This window comes from Hyposmocoma kahamanoa, unplaced genomic scaffold (genome assembly GCF_003589595.1).
Source record: "Hyposmocoma kahamanoa isolate Upper Pololo Valley unplaced genomic scaffold, ASM358959v1 95, whole genome shotgun sequence".
In the NCBI taxonomy this organism is placed as follows: domain Eukaryota; kingdom Metazoa; phylum Arthropoda; class Insecta; order Lepidoptera; family Cosmopterigidae; genus Hyposmocoma; species Hyposmocoma kahamanoa.
In genome coordinates, this window is record NW_020654972.1 from 4,107,062 (window position 1) to 4,130,662 (window position 23,601).

General features: G+C 37.8%; 1 protein-coding gene across 1 annotated transcript in view; it reads left to right on the forward strand.

Annotated features, from left to right (window-relative positions):
* Positions 1–23,601, forward strand: part of LOC113238312 (cilia- and flagella-associated protein 61) — a 50,354-nt gene that overhangs the window by 4,120 nt on the left and 22,633 nt on the right. The window contains exons 4-13 of the mRNA XM_026475150.1: positions 293–443; positions 2,667–2,802; positions 6,667–6,827; positions 7,692–7,782; positions 8,735–9,131; positions 11,200–11,317; positions 18,539–18,650; positions 20,902–20,972; positions 22,142–22,318; positions 23,320–23,545. Coding sequence (XP_026330935.1) covers positions 293–443; positions 2,667–2,802; positions 6,667–6,827; positions 7,692–7,782; positions 8,735–9,131; positions 11,200–11,317; positions 18,539–18,650; positions 20,902–20,972; positions 22,142–22,318; positions 23,320–23,545 — 1,640 coding nt within the window. The remainder of the gene's footprint in view (positions 1–292; positions 444–2,666; positions 2,803–6,666; positions 6,828–7,691; positions 7,783–8,734; positions 9,132–11,199; positions 11,318–18,538; positions 18,651–20,901; positions 20,973–22,141; positions 22,319–23,319; positions 23,546–23,601) is intronic.

The following is a 23,601-nucleotide window of genomic DNA, read 5'->3' on the forward strand; positions in this document are numbered from 1 at the left end:
GTGTGTGTGTGTGTGTGTGTGTGTGTGTGTGTGTGTGTGTGTGTGTGCGCGCGCGCGCGTGCGTGCGTGTGCGTGTGCGCGCGCGCGTGTGTGTGTGTGTGTGTGTGGGTGTGGGTGTGCGCGTGTGTGTGGGTGTGTGCGTGCGTGCGTGCATGCGTGCGTGCGTGCGGCCGTGCGTGCGTGCGTGCTTACCCTTCAAAATCGGAACGGCAGGAATTCCCTGGACGAACTCTTTCGCAAGGAGCTTTTAATTGCAAAAGGAGATGAAAAAAACATTATTTTCACTCTACAGATTACATATACAAGTTTCCACCGTTTAAGAAACGATCCCCATACCAATACTGCCCAACGAAGGTAGAAGATAAAGAAAAAGTGCCTTGTTATAACTTATACGTAGCAGAGAGAAAAGATTTTTGTCCTAAAATGAAAGTTCGTCGAGCTGTGTAAGTATTACCATGGGGAATCAATACATATAAATTATATTAAATAGATATTTAAAACTATAGACGGCGACACTTGAATAAAATAAAAAATAAAAGTATTGAATCTCGAAAATTTGAGGTAGGTATGTCACACTAAATAAGAAGAATAAAATATAATTTTCCCAGCGAGTTCAATGTAATAAGGCCCTCAGGGTTTTCTTAAGGCTTCCCCGTTTCTGTAGGGCTTCCACGCGATTAGGGGGAGTGCGGCGAATATGGGGAACAATGGAATTCTGAAGATGATAGCAAATAGAATGGACTCGGCTACCCTCATCCGGTTAACTTCCTTGCGTATAATAAAATGGTTATATTGATACATTTTTCAATTATTTTACTAACATAATTTTAAGTGTTTCTGTTACCAACATCCTATGGATTAGTTGATCTGAAAATAAAAGATTTTTATTTTATTAAAAAGAAATGCATAACTTATTAAACAACATTTTAGGAATGTTGAATTAAAATTCATTTACAATAATTATGATAATTTATTGATGAAAACAGTAAACTGTCGTTGAAAATTACAAATCAAAAGGTTTCATAATGGTATACTTTTTGATTTGTTAGTTTGTAATAAATTGTATAGATGGCATTTATTTGAATTTATTTTCGAAACTATGTAAGTTCTCTTATTCTCTGTGGTACGTTAGGTCGTAGGTCGTCATTGATCCAGGGTACCAAAAAAATACGTGTAAAATTTTATAAAGCGACTCTACCCGCGATATTGAACAACTTTCGCGAATTGGATATGAGTTCTTGAGTAGAGATGGGAAAAACTGCTTATTTTTTAAACGTTATGCTTTTATAAAAAAGGCTTGCTTTTTTGAACGCTTTTTCACTTAAATGCTTTTCAGTCTGAAACTAACAAAATCGTCTAGAAAACGTTTAAGCGCATAGACTTTTACGTTAAAAAAAGCTTGCAACATTGTGTTGATAGCGAAAAGCAAAAGTAGACCACTAAAGGTTTTAAGATAAATAAGTTTTTTTGGAAAAACGAGTTATATTTTCATTTATGACATAATATTTTTTCGTTTAAACGCCCATCTCTTTCCTGAGAGACGAACGAGGAAGATGACTCGGATCAATTTCTTGTTCATCTTTTATTGTTACGCTATTAACATCTACAAGTTTTGAGCTATTGTAACGGAAGTTCCCACAGCTTTTATAAAGGACGTACTTTAAAACTTTACCACTGTAGGTCAACTACAAGATATATTTTAAACTCAAACTGAAATAACCTTTGTTTCATAGGTAAGCAAATTACATTTGAAATGGTCATATTGATTAAACTCTACTGTTGTAAGACAGATTCTCATGAGAAGAATGAGCAAGAAATTCTATGTGTTGGTCTTTGTAAATATACTTACAATTGTATAAACCTGCACATTTATTATTTATAATATTTATTTCGAACATCATAGATGTAGTAGTAGTCTCTACATCTAGGAGCTAAATGGGTCACTACCATGATTTTTGTCGTTCAAGTACGCGCAAGCATTGTACTAACTAAACCTTAATTATACCTAAAAAGTACTTGTTTCACTATAATTTTCATTAATAATAAAAAGACGACCTCTGTGGTGGAGTGCCATCTCTGGATGGCGACACCAAGCTACTCCACCTCAGAAGGTCCCGGGTTTGATCCCCGGCCGGGTCAGTGTAGAAAAGCTAAGTTTTCTATATTATCTCTGGTCTGAGTGTTAGTGGTACAGGGTCAAGAGCACGTCAAGCTTGACACTTGAAGACTTAAATCCTACTCTATGCCGCTTACGATGAGAACGGTCCTAAGTACAAAGTGTCAAGCTTGACGTGCTCTTGACTGTACCATCGTTGTTTCCGATTTTCATAACACAAGTGCTAGCTACTTACTCTGGGATCAGAGAAACGTATGGGATGTTGTCTAATATTTATTTATTTATTATACAACTGCCTCCGTGGCCGAACGGTCACCACGCTGGACTGCCACACAGAGGTTTTGGGGTTTGATTCCTAGGCCTGGAGAAATATTTGTATGGTCTACATTTATTAATCCTGAGTTTGGATGTAATTTGTGGTTGTCTATGTGTGTGTCCGTGGCACCCGCGATGCAGGGTTTCCTTAGTGCAGGGCTATGAGTGTGTCCGTTATTAATTAATTTATTATGTTAAACCTCGTTGAGTGTCGTGAAAATGTTTATATTTATAGTGAAGAAGACAATGATGACGTTATAGAGATTTTGAACGAGGAATGCCCCCAACTGATGGATATCTACGGCGAGTTCTACATTAGTGAGATCATTTCAAGACACCCGGAGAGAAAAAGGAAAGTCATGGTGTCTGAGGTAAATAGTTACAAACAGTGTAAGGCTTAGTATACATTGCCATGGAATGAAATGAGATGACTTGAGCTGTAGTTCAGACGTAGGCCCAATACGGATCGGGAACTTCACACACAGAAATTGCTTCCTCACGATGTTTTCATTCATCGAAAAGCTCATGGTAAACTTCAAATTAAATTTGGCACATAAATCCCGAAAAACTCCGAGAGCAAGCCCGGTTTCGAATACACGGCCCTCAGTTTGTTATAATTATTAATACAAAGATCGAACACTCAGAAACAATTCCTTCGATCTGGCCGGATTCGCGTCTTCTGGCATACCGCGCCAGACGCTATACCAATTATAATAATTATAACAAACTAGTGGAGTAATTTCACATAAAATAATTGAATATCAATTCAATAAAAAATTTTAAATACAATGAATAGCGACATCTCTAGCCAGGGGTGATAGCTGTAAAGGTATCTAACTGGGTGACGAAATATCATACATTTCTCATAGATGGCGCTACGGCTAAAAAGTCGTTGAAAAAATCAAATACAACTTTTTTTTTTATTTGACATTAATAAGTTCGTAAGGAACTTCACACTTTTTGAGGATAATTTACTTTTACCCCTAAGGTATCTCAGACATATAGCTAGTTTGCTATCTTTTAATATTAAGGACGCTGTTATAGAAGATATAACACAGTCCCACGACAATGCTCCTACTTTAAGTAGCAACAGTATACTTTTTACTAACCATAATTTAAACTGAAAAACACGACAACAGAAAAGTCTAATCGTTTCCATGTAGTACATCAAAATATTCAAGGCTTTTCTGGCAAAACATTAGAAATAAGTCTTTTTTTGCACGATATTTCCGTTGACGTGTTTTATGTTACAGAACACTGGCTGAAAGATTACGAAGCCATTAACAATATAGAAAATTATGTAATAGTCAGTTCGTTCATAAGAAAGAGTTTAAGTAGAGGCGGATCCATGATTATTATTAAGCGTAACTTAAAATTTAAAGAGCGTAAGGATTTCACAAATCTTTCTACTGAACGAACTATTGAGATTTCATGTGTGGAATTGGATCAGTTTGTCGTCTTATGTGTATACAGGCCCCCCTCTGCTAATTTTAACGAGTTTGAATTAATTATGGAAGACAGTTTAAAGCGGATTTTTCCAACCAAAAAAAACGTAGTAATATGTGGAGATTTCAATGTAAACCTGTTGGAAAACTGTTCTACTTCTGTAAGACTCTTTAATTTATTTCAAAGTTTTAACTTGATTAATCTTTTTTTAGAACCAACTCGCATTACTGCCTCCTCTTCTACTTGTATTGATAACATCTTTTGTAACACAGACGCAGTGTCTTAATCAATAATAAATTGCTTAAGATCCGACCATAGTGGCCAATTAGCTTCTTTTAATTGTAAAATGAGCAAGAAGGTAGACCAATTTCTCTGCAGACCGATTACCACAGAACGAATAATTAGATTTCAAAATAATATCGGCAATAGTTTAAATTCCCTATCCCATATACCGGAGTATCCAAATACTTTATATAACACGATATTTGGTTTAATTAAAAATGAATTTGACAATATATTGAAATCGAAAACATTAACTTTCCATAGAGAGACTAAATTCAACGACTGGGCAACAGTAGGTATTCATTCATAAGAGTAGGTCTCGTTTGTATGAGCTATATACTATGAAAACTTATAATACTAATTCCAATTTCATAGAATATGTTAGAATTTATTCGAAAAAATTTAAAAAAGTTTGTGTAGCTGCTAAGGTTAAGTTTCACAGCGACAAAATTAGACAATCGACAAATAAATCTAAAACTACTTGGAGCATAATAAATAAAGAGTCAGGCAGGGTTAAACTACACGATAGAGATATAGTTTTAGAATTAGACAGCAAACTTATAAAATCTAAAGATAAAGTAGCCCAAGCTTTTGAATCGTTCTTTTCGGAAATTGCTGTGAACACTACAAAATCATTAAATTCCTCCCCTTCACTTGCTATTGATCTCCTAAAGGAAAATGTTAACGTTTGTGGCAGTTTATTTAATTTTCGTCATGTTAATCCACAAGACATCATAAAAGCTTTTAAGTCAATACTATACTATAATTACTGTCCTATTTCGGTAGGAATCATATGTTTCATAGTGAACAATACGGGTTTACTAGTGGTAGATCGACTAGCGATGCGGGGGTAGCGTTACTAAAACACATCTTTGATGCTTGGGAAAGGTCCCAGAACGCTATTGGTGTTTTCTGTGACCTCTCAAAGGCATTTGATTGCGTTGATCATAATACTCTCATTAGGAAGCTGGAACATTACGGTTTACGGTGTTAAATTTGAATTACCTAACGTAAAATCGACTAGTCCAAGCATAAAAATAAACGGAGAAAAGTTAGACCTTGTTAATAAAGCAGTCTTCTTGGGAGTGACCTTAGATAGTAAACTTCAGTGGTTTCCACATATATCGTCTCTGGCCAGCAGATTAAGCTCCGCTGCATACGCAGTCCGCAGAATACGTGAGCTTACCGATGTTAGTACTGCTAGACTAGTTTACTTTAGTTACTTCCATAGTATAATGTCCTACGGGATTCTCATGTGGGGTAAAGCGGCAGATATTCAAACCATATATGTATTGCAAAAACGAGCGATTCGTTCTGTGTACCGTCTAGGCTCTCGGGTATCTCTCAGAGAAAAGTTTAAGGAGACTGGTATCATGACTGTGGCATCACAGTACATTTACTCAAATATTTTATATGCCCGTAAAAATATACATAATTTCAATAAGAAAGAAGATATCCATAATATTAACCTTAGAGCTAAGTCCAAACTCATGGTACCACGATTTCGTTTAACCAAGGTAAACAACTCTTTTATGGGGAACTGTATACGTTTTTACAATAAGATTCCGGAGCATATATTAAGTTTATCATTTCCTAAGTTTAAAAACTACATTAAAAATATTTTGATCGAAAAATCATATTACAAAATTGAAGACTACGTGTTAGATAAAGATGTATGGAAAGACGACATGGCTCCAGAATCCACACAAATTTGATTCAAAGTGTATTCCATAGCATGTAAGTTTATTTGAAAAGAGCAATTCCTAGAGTTTCTTGCTCGTTCTTCTCAGGGAGGTCAGCGTAGTGAACGAGCAGTAGCTTAAATGTGACGTTTTCAAGTGTAAATTTATTTTACCTATGGAATAAATAATCTTTGACTTTGACTTTGACTTTGACTTTGACTTTGACAAAGATACGACGCAAGCACATAGAAAAATTCGTGAGGTCCGCTGGTTCGTTCCGTGGCTTAGTTGATATAGCGTCTGCCACGGTATGTTAGAAGACATCGGTTCGAATCCGTCCGGATCGAAGGAATTTTTTCTGAGTGGTCGATCTTTGTATTAATAATTATAATTATAAATTTACCAAAAATAATCTGCCACTTTATAGATTGTAGTAAAGTAAGTTCAAACGTGCAATCGTCCTCCGCGACGTCTCCACCCCCGTCCTGCACAGAGTTATTATCGTTTAAAACGATATTTAAATATATTTATTTTTGTATGGAAGTAAAATCTGATGACTTTTTAAAAGTCATTGAATAAAAGTTGTGCTTTATGATGTTTTAGTAATATAGAGCTGCGAGGTTGTTATTATTTTTCAAATAACCTTATAGCGGTGAATTTGAATGCGATATTTTCATTATACTCGTAATGTACACTGGACGTTAACGTATCATAGGAATATGGTCTGGGTCTGAATCACATCACTTATTATATACATTTTGATGTACACGGGGCCTTAGAAGGATAATAATAATAGACGTTAACAAGTTTACATTTTTTTTGCAGATCCATGACAAAGTAACAGGCGTGATGTGCTTAAGTGCAGACGTGAATTTCTCGATGCTGCAGTCCGTGTACGAGCTAGCTCCGTACAACGGTCTGGTGCGACACTCACTTCAGGAGAAGGAGGAAATAAAACAAAACAACGAATTGCTCACAGCTTTCGGGTAGGTGCCACATTCTTGCAAATTATAAGTGCCGCAATGAGTTCTTACGTTTATAGACATACACATCATTTCCAATATACAAACAAACAACATTTATTTTCGGACTGTCCTGCACGCTGGGCAGTTGTGATCATGAGACGAAAAAAGGGTCCGAAACGTTTTGTTTCTTTGAATATACGCGATTACGAACCTAAAAAAATAGTTTCGTTACTTATGTGTAAATGCTGTGCTCAATAGTTATAGCACGGTACTAAGGAAGGATAAACTAGAAGTAAAAGAAATAGATTTACTAAGTATTAATAAAAAGATCGAATAGTACGAAAAGATTCTTACGATCCGACTGGATTCAACCCAGCGTTTTTCAGCAAGCCGTACCAGACGCTATGTCAACAAAGCCACGGAACGTACTAGCGGACCTTGTTGCAGTTCTTTGTTTTTCACTTTTTTGCCGTTGCGCCATCTGTGAGAAATCGGTTTCTTCAGTCAGCCAGGTACCTTTACAGCTACCAGCAGCTGACTAGAGATGTCGTTTTAATCATTGTAATTTTTTAACAAATGTTTGACTGACAATTTTGTTTTTTGAAATTTATTGACATTTGTTTGTGAAATTACTCTACTAGTTTGTTGTAATTATTAATACAAAGATCGAACACTTAGAAAACATGCCTACGATCCAGCTAGATTCGAACCAGTGTATTCCAGCAAACCGTGCCAGACACTATCCCAACTAGCAGTTCTTTGTTTTTGGTTTCTTAACGACTTTTTGGCCTTAGTGCCATCTATAAGAAATCATAGATGGCGCCATCATTTATTAACTTTTTAGACTACACTGTTTTGTAACGACGTTTTTAAACTTTGTTATAGAGACCCCATAATGCTTGGTCAATTGGGCCCGTTCGACCATATCATTTGCAACGTAGACATGACTCCGCAAATCGCAATTGATGACATTGACGTAAGTTGTATATTGTATGTTTATTTTGTTATTGGATAATAATATTTTCTAGTGCATGAAAGCTTAATTGCTATTATGACTTTTGAAGTCTTTTGTGGCAGGTATTTTCCAAACTTTAGGTACAGGTACTTTACCAACTGTAGAGCTCTTTTTAATAGAGTTCGTACAGGGAAGTACTGTCACCTTGCTTATTTCTGTCGCCAAACAGTAATGTGAACATTATTGCTTGGCGGCAGTCGGCTCTACCTATTGGGCGAGGAGTTATTCAAGGATCTGTTCTCAGACCAACGCTTTATTCTATGTACACATATGATTTATTAGTAGAAATCAAGTACAGCGGTGGTCACATATACGCTGATGATACACTTTTATTTTATAAACAAGTCCAGATTCTAATAGTGTAAAGCAAGCCATTGATAATATCAATAAAGACGCGCACGGTATGTGATTGGTCTCGTCAAAATGAACTTGGTTTTAGGAATTAAATCTCAGATTGCAAAAGTGCGAGAGATCTGCCCTATAAAAAATCTCAACGATCATCCTATAGTAGTCTCTCTGGAAGTTCAGAACCTGGGTATGTTGATGGGTTGATATCGCAGATTCGAGAAACACATAGATTCTAAAAAGCCTAAGTGTTACGGCGCATTTAAAAGACTACTTGTATATAAAGTGCGACTTTCTTGAGTACCGAGGTGAGACCATAAGACGGGGGCTTATTGGTACTGTTTATCATGGATTACGGGCTCTTAGTACTCTTATAAAAGATACTCTATGGTACAACTCAGAACACCCAGATCAAAACCAATTTAGAAAAGTTAATTTTCCAAATTGGTATTACCGAGAAACGATCATCGTCACTCAAGACTTTGCAAAACAAAACCCCGCAGTGCAAAACGTTGAGCTACCGGGGTCCTCGTTTTTGACTGTATTGACGCAAATTCTCCCTCTACAGGAACCAATATCAGGAATAAAAATCAATATGTCACCAGATGATAAAATTAACGCTGACCGATCGCGTAACACCATAGTACTAGATGAATTAGAGCGTCCTAAAAAGACGGTAAGACACAGCTTGCAACCTGTAAATCACGTCACTCGTCGACAAAGTTCAGATGACAGTCACGATTACTCATTGTCTCTTCTTATGAATCCTGACGTTTCAATATCACTTCTACTCGGTGATGACGATGCCTTTGAATACGACATTATAAACATCGATCTAGAGCTTATGCAAGTCATGGATATGTCCTTAACAGACCTGAGACCTCATAATAAAATAAGCAGTGGAGTCAGTATAGCATCGGGTTCTAAAAGACCACGGTATTCTGTACGTCGACGCAGTTCGTTTAGTAAGTATTAACAAAACAATCATATTCGTATATCGTCTCTAAATTGCGTAATTTACAATTCAATCTTTACGACTAAGGCTGCACTACTGTGTCAAACCAAAACACTACAAGTCCCAGTAAAGTGTTTTGTAATTTCATTGAGAGTCTATACAAACTCAAATGTTTTTGGTTGGTTCCGCATAACAGTAAAAGTGTTAAATCAATTTCTTTCAATTTTTCACTTTGGAAAAAATATATACTTAGTAAAATTGAGGATGTACACTGATGTGAAAACACGACTCCTAAAAATGTTCACGATAGAAAAAAACACAAACTTAACTCGAAATTTTACAAGAAAACCGCTGTATTCAATAAGTATTCTACCAGTGTTTTTTTATATCAACTGAACTAAATACAGGTACTATGCGATGTACATTTTTCAAATGGCTTTAATTACGTTTGTAAAAAAAATATATTTTAAAATGTATCCAGTTTCCCTGTCGCTCGAACCAAGCAAAATGAACCTTGTTAGTACCGTAGTAGTAAAAATTAAATTCGAGCTGAGATAGTATCGACTCATAACAAGGCAAAAGAAATTTACTGTTTTTTTAATTATAGATAGGTTATTTGCACAGTAATTATAATGGCAGGATAAAATTATTTTATATCCAATGTACAAAGTAACTTAAATTTCTTATTTTATGTTATTAACTTCAAAAATTAAAAAATAAATCCTAAAATCCTAAAAATCCTTTTCGCAGCCTTTTCTCAAAATACTGTTTTTGATATTAAAGTGTATTGGTTTGATACGGTGGAGTAGCATCCTTCATGTCTAGTAGTAAGTGCAAGAGTTCAACCAGGAAAGCACTTTTTTCTTCGGGGTTTAAAATCAGTACTAGACGTTCATTACAAGGTTCAAAAGAACAGAGTTATTAACTTTGCTGTAATATGAACTACAGTTATGCTACAGTTTAATTTATGAACCAGCGTGGGCTGGTTGTTGTTGCTTATACACTAAAGTTCGGATTAATCCTGTGATTAAGAGGTAGTCAAGTTGGACACTTAATGTTTAAATTCAACTCTATGCCACATGCAATAAAAAAAGTCTCAATTGCTTGATGTGTTCTTGACTGTACCATCAGTCAGTGTCAGTTTGATGCTTAAAAGTAAAACGTGGAACGTGCATTTTTAAAATATAGATTTTTAGCGATTTAGCGCCCAGTTACACGAGGCGAAAGTATTCGCGCGGCTGCCGCGCGGCGACCGAGTTATCACGCCTCCATGTACATTAATAACGAATCTGAATTCTATTTACTAGGCAACAACATTTAAATTCCTACAAATAATACAGCCAAACGACGAAAAAACGACCTAAGTCAAGCCAACGTCGCCCGCGTGTCCGGGACGCTAATTTAAGTTAAAACGTAAAGGCTAAACGAATAGAGCCTATGTTGCTATGACAGACGCGCGCGGTCGCCGTGCGGCAGCAACGCGATCTCCGCTCGGCGGTGGTGTGCGCGATGAAATTTGTGTCGAGTAAATGCGCCCTTAAAGTTTTTTTTAAGAAAAAAAAATCGTAAATCTAATTTTATTTCTTATATTGAAAACTAGAAAACGTTACATCAGTGTAGAAAGTCAGAAAAGCTGAAACTTTCTAGTTTTCAATATAAGAAATAAAATTAGAGGATATTTTCTTCTTAAAAAAAATTACTTTAAATCTAAATATTTTTTCTTGCACATTAAAACAATGACAACACAAAAACAGGGTACGCCAATGTACAACAGGCGGCCTTATTGCTAAGCAGCAATATCTTCCAGGCAACCTTAAACATGTATATCAAAGTGATCACCCTTAAAGTTCTATGCATACATGTCCGGGCCGTGCCCGAGACGTGGACGGGCCGTGTTCCGTCAGGGGTTCAAAAAAATATCGTTGCGTATATTTTGTACGAACTCGTTCACACATGTCCGTGTCCGGGCCGGGGCCGGGACGGGCTCGCAGTTCATACAAACTAGCACGCCCCGTCCACGTCCCAGGCACGGTCCTGATGTGTATGGATAGTCCTTAAATGTGATCCGTTTTCCACAGAACGAAAAAGTTTGCATGTGAAGCAACATAGTGAGCCAACTATACATAAAGAGATAACAGGCGCACCAAATGCTTTTATCATCGAGTTGCTTGGTTTACGTGAAAACGTCGACGTCAGGTGATGCTTTATCAACGTCTGTATATTTGATTGAAATAAGCACTTTATTATTATTACACTACAAGTATAGTAAATTTCTTAATCGAGTGCAGGAAATTGGGGTCATTATCAAGGCCACGGAAAACGAAAAAAGTTAAATGAAATGAAGTCATCGTCATCAACCCATTTAAACATCCCATTGCTGAGCTTGGGTCTCCTCTCAGGCGAGGGTTTAGGTCATCACGCTGGTCCAACACGGGTTGGGGATTTCACACGTTTTCCGAGGGTTGTGAACCTTCTTTGACGTGCAGGTTTCATCACGATGTTTTTCTGCACCGAAAAGCTCATGGTAAATTTCAAATTTATTTTTTTATTGTTATTTTTATTTATTTATTGTTACAATTTTCAATTTACAATTAACAAAACAAAACAATGTGCATAAACCTATACAGATTTTTCGCACATTATACAGTCGTCATCTACACAATATAAAAAAATTAAAACATGTTAAATTACCAATTACCTGCTCTAGAACTAGGTTATACCATATACTTGTAACTATTAGGTAATCTGTGCCTATACTATGAGTACCAGAGCAACGAAGTACAAGCCAGAACACCTAGGTCATGACCAAGTTTAACTGCCTCTGTGGCCGAACGGTTACCATGCTACGCAGAGGTCCCATGTTTGATTTCCGGGCCGGGAGAAATATTTGTATGGCCTACATTTATTTCTCTCGTGTGTTTTGTGTAACTCTAGATATATATCTGGGCAGTAAACTTGTGGTTGTATATGTGTGTGTCCATGGCACCCGCGAGACAGCGTTTCCCTAATGCGAGGTTATGTTGAGTGTGTGTGTGTGTGCGTTATCGTAGGTAACATAACATTATCTCTGTAGCACATATCTCGGGATAACACGCCAAAAGTATTTTGGGAAAAAACAGACACATATACATTACATCACATTTTTTTTTTCACTACACGTATTAATGGTTAGGCGCAAACCAGTGCCACTGGCCTGACAAATAATGTATTGCTACGCATTGATAACTGGCGAACGCATTGACCCCGTTCCTGGAATATTCGAAACAAAAGACGATATAAACTAATAATTAATACACAAACCACTTTTATATAGAGTCGTAAGATTTTTCCTTTTAGAATAGAATAGAATAGAAAACATTTATTCCTTAAGTAGACAACACAGTACACATGCATTTTGTAATAATAACAATAAAAATAGTACTAACTACAAATATATAGAAGAGTACAACGCGTGTGTGCTGTGCTGCCAAGGAATCCGTGACCCACTCAGCTTATTGTCGTCTCACTTATGGTGCTACGACGCTGATTTTCAGCGGATCCGGCAACAGAACACACGTGACACGGAACATAGTAGCCGTGACAGATTGACAATTATGTCCTTAAAAACGCACAAAATATGTCTGAACGAACAGATTATTGACACAGTACAAGAAGTAATGACATTACTTACATAATATATACGTTAAAATGTGAAATTAATTTCATAAAACATGTATAAATATTACAGTTAGTCATTTTGTGATATTAGTTAGAAATAATATCACAAAATGAATATAAATGTAGACAGTTATGTATTTCAACAATAGACTTTATTACGTCACATATAATTAAAAATAAAATTGGTATAGCGAATAATTGAATAAAATTGACATATAAAAAACAGAACCAAACAAGTAAAAATAATAAAAAATATAAAAAAGTAATCTAAACAATAAAATCTATATATTACGAACACAGATGACCCCGACACATCAACAGCCATGTGGAGATTGTTGAACATTTATTAAGTAAGCCCTGAGTAGTCTTTTAAAAGTAAAAATCGACGAGGCATTCCTAATAGGTGGTGGTATGTTGTTCCAACATTTCGAGGCAGCATATCGAAATCCGCCACGAAAGCTCGCCGTTCGGTGTCGAGGGCATACAAGGCGAAGCGCATGTCTAACGTGCATTGATGAAAACTGAAGTTTGTCATACAAGTACAAGGGTTGCTTGGTCTTAATAACCCCAAACAGCAATACAGCAAAATGTAACTGGCGACGGGCTTCCATCTTCAATAAACCTGCATCATTTAGAAGAGGCGTGACATGCGCGCGACACGGAATGGGGAAACAATACCTGGCGCAAGCATTCTGTATCCGTTGAACAAGATTTCTAGAGCGAGCAAGCAGACATCCGCCGTATATTGTGTCAGCATAGTTCAGTTTGGATAGAATCAAAGAGTCACAAAGCTTTATGCGCAAGTCTACATTGATAAAGTTTCTCACACGATATAATACCTTCAGGCGGTAAAAACAATTGCGAATTGTCTCAACGATATGCCCCTCAAAGTTAAGGGAACCATCCATAAGGACGCCTAGATTTCTCACCACTGAAACTCGGCCTACGGAACTTCCCGCTATAGCTACCTGAGGGTCGTAGGACATGATGTTCTCAATTTGTCGTTTTGTACCAAGTACTAGAAACTTTGATTTGGAAGGATTGAGCACTAGATTGTTTAGTTTTGACCATTGGGCAATACTGGTGAGATCATCATTCAACTGATTAACTGCGGACTGTGTTTGAAAAGGTTTAAAAGAAATATAAAGTTGTAAGTCGTCAGCGTACAAATGGCACTTGCAGTTCTTAATGCTGTTCACTATGTCCGCAGTGTATAAAATGAAAAGGATTGGTCCGAGAATAGATCCCTGTGGCACACCTCTAGTAACGGTAGCAGCACTAGAAAGCATAGAAGAGCCATCCTCACAACGTACCTCTACCCTCTGCATGCGACCGCAGAGATAGCTGGAGAACCATTTGATAGTATTAGAGTCGAATCCATAGTAAACGAGCTTAGATAGCAGAAGCTGGATATTTACCATATCAAAAGCACGTGAGAAATCCAGTAAGGTGAGAATGGTACCCCTCCCAGCGTCTCGCGCAGCCAAAACATCATCCACCACGTCAAGCAATGCGGTTGCAGTGCTGCGATACTTCCTAAATCCTGACTGTTTCGGAGGCAAAATTCCATTAGTCTCAAGGTAGTCTGTTAGTTGCCAACACACCACCTTTTCTACGATTTTTGACAAAAACGGTAATATACTTATAGGTCGTAAGTCACTAATGTGTGAAGGAGTGTTAATTTTTGGAATAGGCCGAATGATTGCCATCTTCCACAAGTCAGGGAATTCGCATGTTTCGATAGATTTATTTACAAGGGCTGTAATGAATCCTAGAGTCTGCGGAAGAGTAAGCAACACCATGTCGCGAGAAATGTCGTCCACACCACTGGCATTACTTTTGATTGACAGAATCGCCTTTGACACGGTCAGCTCCGAAACCACACGAAGTTTAAAAATTGTGGAACCGTGCCTACGAGCTGAAAAATGTGTCAGATAAGACATGTCAGTATTACAAGTGGGCAAGTCAAGAAAATGCGCGTTTAGCTTATCTGGGTCTTTCAAATGTGAGGGAATGTCTCGATCTTTTGCCTTGAAATCAGCCACGCTATTCCTTATATTCTTCCAAAGGTCGCGAGGTTTATGAATGTTGGAAGTAATACTTTGATGAAAATACATGGCTTTCTCAGTACTTATCGCGGACAATACCAGCTTCTTTAAATTTTTGTAATATTCCCTGTGTGTGTCCACTCCAGTATTTCGAAATCGCCGATGAGCCTCGTCGCGCAGTTTCATCATTTCCCTGACACTGTACGTAAACCAGGGAAGCATTCCCTCCCGTACAACAGTCTTTCTCTTCGGCGCATAGCGGTTAAATAAGTGAAAAACATAGGCATTAAAGTCGTCAACACAATCGCTCAACCTAACTGATAGCAACCGATCCCAATTAATTGCACTCACATCCGAATTAAACGCATCAATATCAATGCCAGCAATTGGACGGTATACAATGTGTTTTGGGGGTACTTTTTGTTTCTTCACATTAATTTTACCAGAAATGAATGCATGGCCACCAAGATCAGGCACATAATCAACACAAAGGTCAGTAATCTTTGTACTAGAACACATAATATCGATTAACGTCTCACTATGGTCCGTAAAATGTGTCGGCTGTTTGACATACTGCTCTAGATTTAGACAGTGCAAAAAATTCAAAAGCTTTTTCGTGGACATGTCATCGCCATTCAAAAAATTTACGTTAAAATCGCCAACTAGCAACACATGATCGAATAACGAAAAGGACGCAATCGAATCAGTAAGTGCATTCATGAAAGAATCCAAGGATAACCACGGTGGACGGTAAGCAGTTCCTATGGCAAGCTTGACGGTATCTAATGTAATACTGAGCCACATCTGTTCTACGTCTGCCGGTGGATGAGGTAGCAGTCGCGTGTTGATGCCATGTTTGATATAAAAGGCTACCCCTCCGCCATTCCCACGTCGCACATTATGTGGCCGTGGAATATGACGAAGCTTATAGCCAGAGACAGACGGCGCGCGTCCCTCCTCACCCGCTCTAAGCCAGGTCTCATTTATGGCTACAATATCGGAATCATGGCGGTTCATGACCGCATGGAATTCATCATGGCGTGTACCAAGTGACCCGGCATTTAAAAGCCCAATAGAGAAACCCTTACCTCTAACAAACTGAACAATGTAAGAAAATGATAAGTGCAAGTATTTCCCGTGTAAGAGATAGAACCGAAGCTGTGTAATATGTCGCGGGTCCAATACAGAGAAGCAAATAGGACCTCGTTCAAACGAGCCATTCACAACACAGGGTTTATAATGAAGAGACATATACCATCCGTACAAAAACAATGACCTCTGCAAAAACAACACCTCATTCAGAACATACCATAACAAAATTAAAATTAAATTAAAAAACTTATAATCAAGTACCAAATGCTTAACAATAGATGAGTAAATAACAAATAATAAAACAAAGACAAAAGTTGTATACATGTTAATTATAGTACAAGTACAGCTCAGATAACAATTCAGTTCCTCAAATGTTGAAATGAGTGCATAAATGAAAGATTCAAGGCGAGCGAACAGCGTCCGCTCCAAAAACCCTAACAATATCCGCCATTGTACGCAGGCGTTGACGCAGTGAGTCCGCAGAGGCGCTCCTACGAGCGAATATGCGCCCGTCTCTGGTCCATATAAAGCGCCAGTTGTGTTTACCACCAATTTCCCGCGCTCGATGGAACAGCTGCCGGTTGGTTAGCGTCAACCTTTCATTGACGTAAAACCGACGTGGAGGACTGGGCAGTTCTGTGCCCTCAGTTGTAGCTCCCCGACGCACACGTGCAGCCTGCAGGAGCTGATCGCGCACTGCTCTGCGTGTCAAACGCACAACGATAAGGCGAGGCCTCTGTGCCACCGTTCCCTCAGAAGATATGGGCGCACGACCCACACGATTTGCACTCACAATGTCCTGCTCCTCAAGTTTCACGCCAAGCTTGTTTGCCAATGTGATAACAATGTGCTGCACACTCTCCACCCTCTGCTCAGGCACACATGAGAATTCCACATCATTGAGCAAGAGGTCCTGATCTCTGTCATTTATTTCTGCCTTGAGCTGCTCGATGGATGACAGTAGTTCTTTGTTCGTGTGATTATCTTGATTATTGTCCTCTAACCGATGCTCCACGGCAACCATACGAGCGCTCAACTGATCCACACGCAATTCGCACGCGTCTACCCGCTCCGCAAGCTTGGTGATAGCCGAAGTTAAATTTGCCATTTGAAGACGTGCAGCCCGCATTTCCTCTCTGAACGTACGAAGCTCATCAATGAAGACTTGACTCTGATGTATGGGAGAGTTGAGATTATTTAGTGACTCCTCAACCACCACAGAATCCTGTGTGGGGCTAGGTATTGATGCCCCACGAGTAACAGTAACATTACCGCGCACTGGAGTATTTGTGTTGTCCTTTTTAGGTGCTTTGCTGATACATGTAACACACTTCCAAGAGGCCTTGTGTTCAGATGTCATTGTGTTACGATAACGCTGCTCAGACACATTTGCGCACGTCAAGTCATATAAGTTTTTACATTTGCAGCATGTCATATACTGCCTGCTTTCAATAAGAGATAGGCAACCGGCACATGTTTTTTTCATAGCAGAGCGTGGAGACATTTTATATAAGTAGGTCGTACTAAAAGTATTTAATAATAATAAAAAAAAATAATAAAAACAAAAAATGAAAAAAAAAATGTTTCAGTGTAACGGATTCGAACTCGCAACAAAAACACGAATATCCACGCAGCCCACCAGTCTACCGCCAAGCTATCGCAGCAATAACAAATGGTGCGAAATTTAGACTCATATGAATAGGAACCAATGGCGGTCACTCGCGGTCACTCTCGGTCAATGCTCTCTGAAGGTCGTCCACTCACTAATGACCGTCACAATGTTCGTAATAACGTCGATTTCGATAAACTAATTGTCACTTTGCACTATCAATAAACTATCAAATTGTTCAACAAATTACATAGATTTTTAAAACCGCGTCTAAGGAATAAACTGATATAATTTTTACTTCTAAATATGCAGTTTTACACTGGTAATAAAATAAAAATATTGATAACACTTTAGCACGTCTACTCTCTGTTCCGCGTCCCGCCCTTTGTTACCGTTAGAAGTGAATGTATTTGAATTATAAATTAAATTGCACAAATAAATTTCGAAAAACTCAGACGCACGATACCGGATTCGAAACCACGGTCTACACTTGTAGGTCAAACCATGACAGGGCTTCGATTATAGGAGTCGAAGTGATGGCTCGCGGGCCACAGGTACGTTCGGCATGAGGCGCTGAGTCTGCAGTTTACTTCAATGCACGTTTTTGTCGGATAATGGGGCCTTGTGTATGGTCTATCACAGCAAATTCTGTTTAGGGTCGGTAGTTGGTACATGACACGTTTCATATACTAAGAAGCATACTTAATAATAGTGTTCCTTTTCTACATAAGCGTAATTTATCATTCGAAGCGGTTCGAAGACTTTTATATCCTATGTTTGACATGTATTCGTAGAACGCGTTTTAGCACGACGCAAGAAAGAATGCATACCTATGTAAGCCAAATTTAAAATGTATACAAGTATATATTCCCGTACCGATAATCGAAATAAAAAATAATAGAAATTATACTGAAGCTCCATGCATTTTGTGTTCAATTTTAAACATGATGAAATGCGTATATAGGATTCCTCATAAGGTTATGCTGTAAGTTGTGTCTGTCTTGTTTTCAGACGTGCCTTTGATTTGTTAGAAGCGGCCTTCGAATGCATGCAGAATTACGATTACTGCGCTATAAGAGTGCCCGCTGCGGATAAAAGTCTGTTTTTGCTACAACATTTTACCGTAAGTAATTATTATAGGAAATGAAATTATTTTTAATAGTTTCATTTCCCATGTGTAACAATTGCGAAGACCCAAAAACTCGATATGTACGTAATTAATTTTTATAAACATTTTCTTAAACTTAATATTAGTGTTGTAAAAAGCTCGAGTCCGAAAATCTACATTTGTAAATTCGATTCATTTTGCACGACTCGGTGGCCTCAACCACTCACGAGTCCGAGTCGAGTCCAGCGCGACTGCCACTCTACATAGACTCGAGTACGACAAGCAGGTTTCAATTGTACTGAACAACTATTATTGCCCACGAATTATATAAGAAACAACAATTATTACAGTTTAACACACCACACCATTGCTCAGTAGGCACTTACCAAACTCGAGCTCGACTCTTTACATAAAGAGTCTCGAAGTCGACTGGTTAGGTTTTTTTATAATACCAAGTGATGGGACGCACAGGTCGTGCGCCTGGTGGTAAGCGACACGCCTATCCATAACAGTTGCAGTGCCACTCAGAACTTTAAATCACAAAGATTTGAGAGGCACTGCCACAGCGCCAGCCACCCTGAGACAGAAGTTGACAAGTCCCATGTGCCTGTGGTTGAAACTACCAGCACCCTTACCCTTCTAAACCGGAACGCAGTAATGCTCACATTACTGCTTGGCCGCAGAAATAGGTAAGGTACTTCCCTGGACGAACTCTTTCACAAGGAGCTCTACAGCTACCAAAATAGGTACAGAAATAGACTCGAGCACTAAGTGCGAACTCGATTCTATTCGGAAACTCGAAAGGCTCGTAATACTTCGAGCAGTTCTCTGTCTTTACGAGAGTCTTGTGAACTTGAGTTGAGTCCTAAAATGTAGATTCCTGGACTCGAGTTTTTTACAACTCTACTTAATATAGAAGTCTCTTATCCATTTCCACCCATTTGGGTTGTTAAAACGCCTTGGTCAACTGTAACTTCAATTTTTTTTTGTATAATAAGAATAGCATATAATTTAGCTAATTAAATCTATGGGATGTATATTACGTTTTTGTGATATCGACTACTTAAATTGTCTGGCGCCCGTGGTAGGTTTGAAAATACTTTGTTACGGCGCTAACTATCACTTACTGTATAACAAAACGTTTTTAATGCTGCAATTAGCTCAAATTTTGACACTTTTACACTACTTAAATTATTCTTAAAGATTTATGTGTCATATGTATGTGTAAGTGGTGTGTGATCTGAAAGTGTAATATATATGCAACGTAGTCTGCAGAGGTCAAGTACAACGTCACAGTATATAACTTACATAATGAACAATAAGTTTTGTTTTATTATTTTTTACAAAACAGTTTTTTTTTAATGAAGTCACGGGACGAACAAGTCGTGCGCCTGATGGTACTACACGCCTGTCCATAACAGTTGCAGTGCCACTCAGAGCTTTAAATCGTAAAGATCTGAACGGCACTGCCACTGCGCCCGTGACCCTGAGACGTAAGTTGACAAGTCCCATGTGCCTTTAGTTTCACCAGCACCCTTACCCTTCAAGACCAGAAAACAGTAATGCTGGCATTACTGCTAGGCGGCAGAAATAGTTAAGGTGGCAGTACTTCCCTGGACGAACTCTTTCAGAAGGAGCTCTACTGCTACTAAAATCTATGGGATTGTTATGATTATTAATACAAAGAACGAACATAGAAAAATTTCTTCGACCCGGTGGGATTTGAACCCACAACCATGCTGTACCGTGGCATCGCTCTTACCAACTGAGCCACAGGTCAAGTTCCAGGGTTGTGGAAATTATTCTATGTATTTTTGTTATAGATCATTGTATCGACTTTCGGAATTCGTTGCCGCTTGTGACATCTAGTGAGAGGTTTTAGAAAAACCTCACCGCAGCCGCTAATTTTACTATCTGACACTTGCGTTTGCGTTTTGTATCGGACTGATATTTACGCAAGCGCTTTCTTTTGTTACCACTTCTATTTAAATATTTTTATTTTTGGAAGTCATGGAACAAAAGTTGTTGTTTGTCAATTTTATATAGTCCTGTGAGGCTCTTGGTATTTTGCAATTTTACAAATAATATTTATTGTACCTATATAATTTCACACGCAGTTTACGAGAGAGGTATAATAAGTTCCTCATTGTAATTGTAAGACTGTGTGGTAACCAGAGAGAGATCCTTTGTTTGCAACAAGCTTTCGAGAGAGAAATATTGTTTATTATATATTGTTGGAATTACGCAAAATCAATCTTTATTCCAGTTTGTGCCAACTAAACCTAACATTTGCAGTTATTATTCTCTTTATATTGCGCATCGGAATTCAGTTTTGGGGTACGTAAAAATATTTTCACATCGGACCTAGATTTTCTCTGTACCTATTCATAATTATTCGGAAATGATACTACGTTATTATTTACTTCCAAAAGATGGCGCTATTACTGGCTCATGACCAGAGATCGGAAGAAAACGAAACTTCAGTTAATGTATATTTGGTCGACCTCCTTGGTGTCACCATCTCCGAGGTCCAGGGTTCGATTTCCGACCCGGTGAATGTAGAAAAACTTTTCTATATATTGTCTCGGGTCAGCGTTTACTGTAGGTACCACAAGGTACCGGCGTTGTTTCCAATTTCCATAACACAAGGGCTTTAGTTACGTATTTATTCTGAGATCATAGCAACGTACGTGTCGTTGTATAATATTCATATTAGAAGAAGGAATTACGTGTTTTATTTACTTAAATAGTAGGTAACTGAGTGGCACTGCAACTATTATGGACAGGCGTGTCGCTTACCAGCAGGCGTACGACTTGTTCGTCCCGTCACTTGATATCATAATAAAAAAAGTTAGTTTTTATCCTGTCACCTAGAGACGCAAAGTTGACAAGTTCCATGTACCTGTAGTTTGTCCAGCATTCTTTCAAAAATCGAACGCAGTAATGTTCACATTACTGCTTGGCGGCAAAGATAGGTATGTACGGCAGTAATACTTCCCTGGACCAACTAACTTACAAGAAGTTCTACTGCTGCTAATAGTGGCATACGATAAGTGGAACTATTTTAAACCTTGTAGTGGCAAAGCCAATATTAATAGGGTATAAGCTCAGTGACTTGGGATCTTGGGACCCCAACCTTGAAAGTCACCTTGACGTTGAGAGTGAACATGCAAATCTTAGACATTTCGATACCCTTTCTATAAAGTCCAATTGATAATTAATAAACTCTAGAAACTGAAACGTAAAGTATGATATTGAAATGGAATTTGACGTTTGACGTTGAATGTCACATTGCCATTCAACGTCAATTGTCAAATTCCATTTCAATATCATTATTGATGTTTGACGTTGAATGTTAATGTGACATTCAACATCAAACGTCAAATTATATTTCAAAATCATACTCTACGTTCCAATTTCTAACGTTCAGACTTTACATGAATTTTGTCTTGATACTCCATAAAGGACTGTTACGAGCTAGTGTTAAGAATTTTGTTGATTTTCAGCAAACTGCGAGTCCGCAGAGCTGAGTACGGTGATATCCCTCAAATTGCATCACTACTGTATAATTTGGACGCTAAAGAGACGCTGTGGACAATTGAATACAGTATTGCGCATCCGAGACAACACCAATCTTATATTTTTCTCTGTGGATGTTCAATTATAGGCATTGCAATAATTGAGTACATAAATCTTTATTTTAACATACTCTACTTATCTAAAAAAAAATTCTGACTATTAGAAAGCTATCAAACAATTTCAATAAATGTTTTATTGATAAGATATCAACAAAATTAATAACGAAGAAAAGTATTCGCATAAGTAAAGCCGATAGAGACGATTTTATTTAGAAAACTTATTTCGTAAAAAGTTCTATATCGTCGAAGTAGTTTCGATTTCGGCAATTCAGTGGCCAAATAAAGTCCGCGTAAATGTCATGGCAACCAAACTTAAGGGAATCTATTGTTATCAGTCCGTAGACAATATAAATTAATGCTTACTGTAAAAATTAAAGCCGTAGCATTAACTTACAAATAAATGGACGACGGGTCTAATACAAAAACCACGAAAAAAATGTTCCAAGTCAACCTATTTAAACGTAGAGACATGTCAAGGAATATGAAAAAGCTAAACCGTTGAATTTAAATTGTAATGTCATCGTAGTACTGTCTAATTTTGCTTGCTTCGCTGTCAGTCGAACAAACGAAGACTAGAGCGTGAATGACGCTCTGTATACGATTTTAACGCCCTATAAGTTCGGACACTTTTTAGCGGCGCGGACCCGACGTCTATATAATTGTAAGTCAATGAGCCGTAGTCGTTGGAATAACAAAGTAATAACGTTAAATTCCTCTCCTGTGAAATTTGGTTAGGATTTGCACTGTCCCCGACGATATATCAGCGGTGTATACGCTCATCAAAAGTGTCGAGGGATCAAGGTATTTTTTTAATGTTTTATTATTTTATTAAAATGAAATAGAAATATCTATATAAATTTATTTTATATAGATATTTCTATTTCATTTTTAGTTATTTTTTAAATTATGAAATTGACCAAAAAAGCCATTCGTATTAAAAAAAAAATCAACAAGATTTTCAGTAATAGGCAAAAAACGTGCTTGATTCAGACACTTTTGATGTGTGTAGGTATAACATGATTGTCGAGATAACACATTGTCTTCAGATCACCAGAGGATATTCAACTTCTACGTGAAGAATTCAGCTTAGAGAATTACCACATGCATAAATATCACTTAATCGGAAGCGGATGGAATAGTGGATTCGCAAGTATCAAGTCTGCACTGATCTATCCTGTATTTGAGCCGCATTTTCGATTTTTTACAAGGGAGCTGCTAAGGCATTCTGGAAGCAGCTCAGTTGTTTGGCTCACTTCTTATCGAAATAAACTGGTAACTATCACACACTACCATCGTTTTATTACAATTAGGACAAACACCAATTGAAC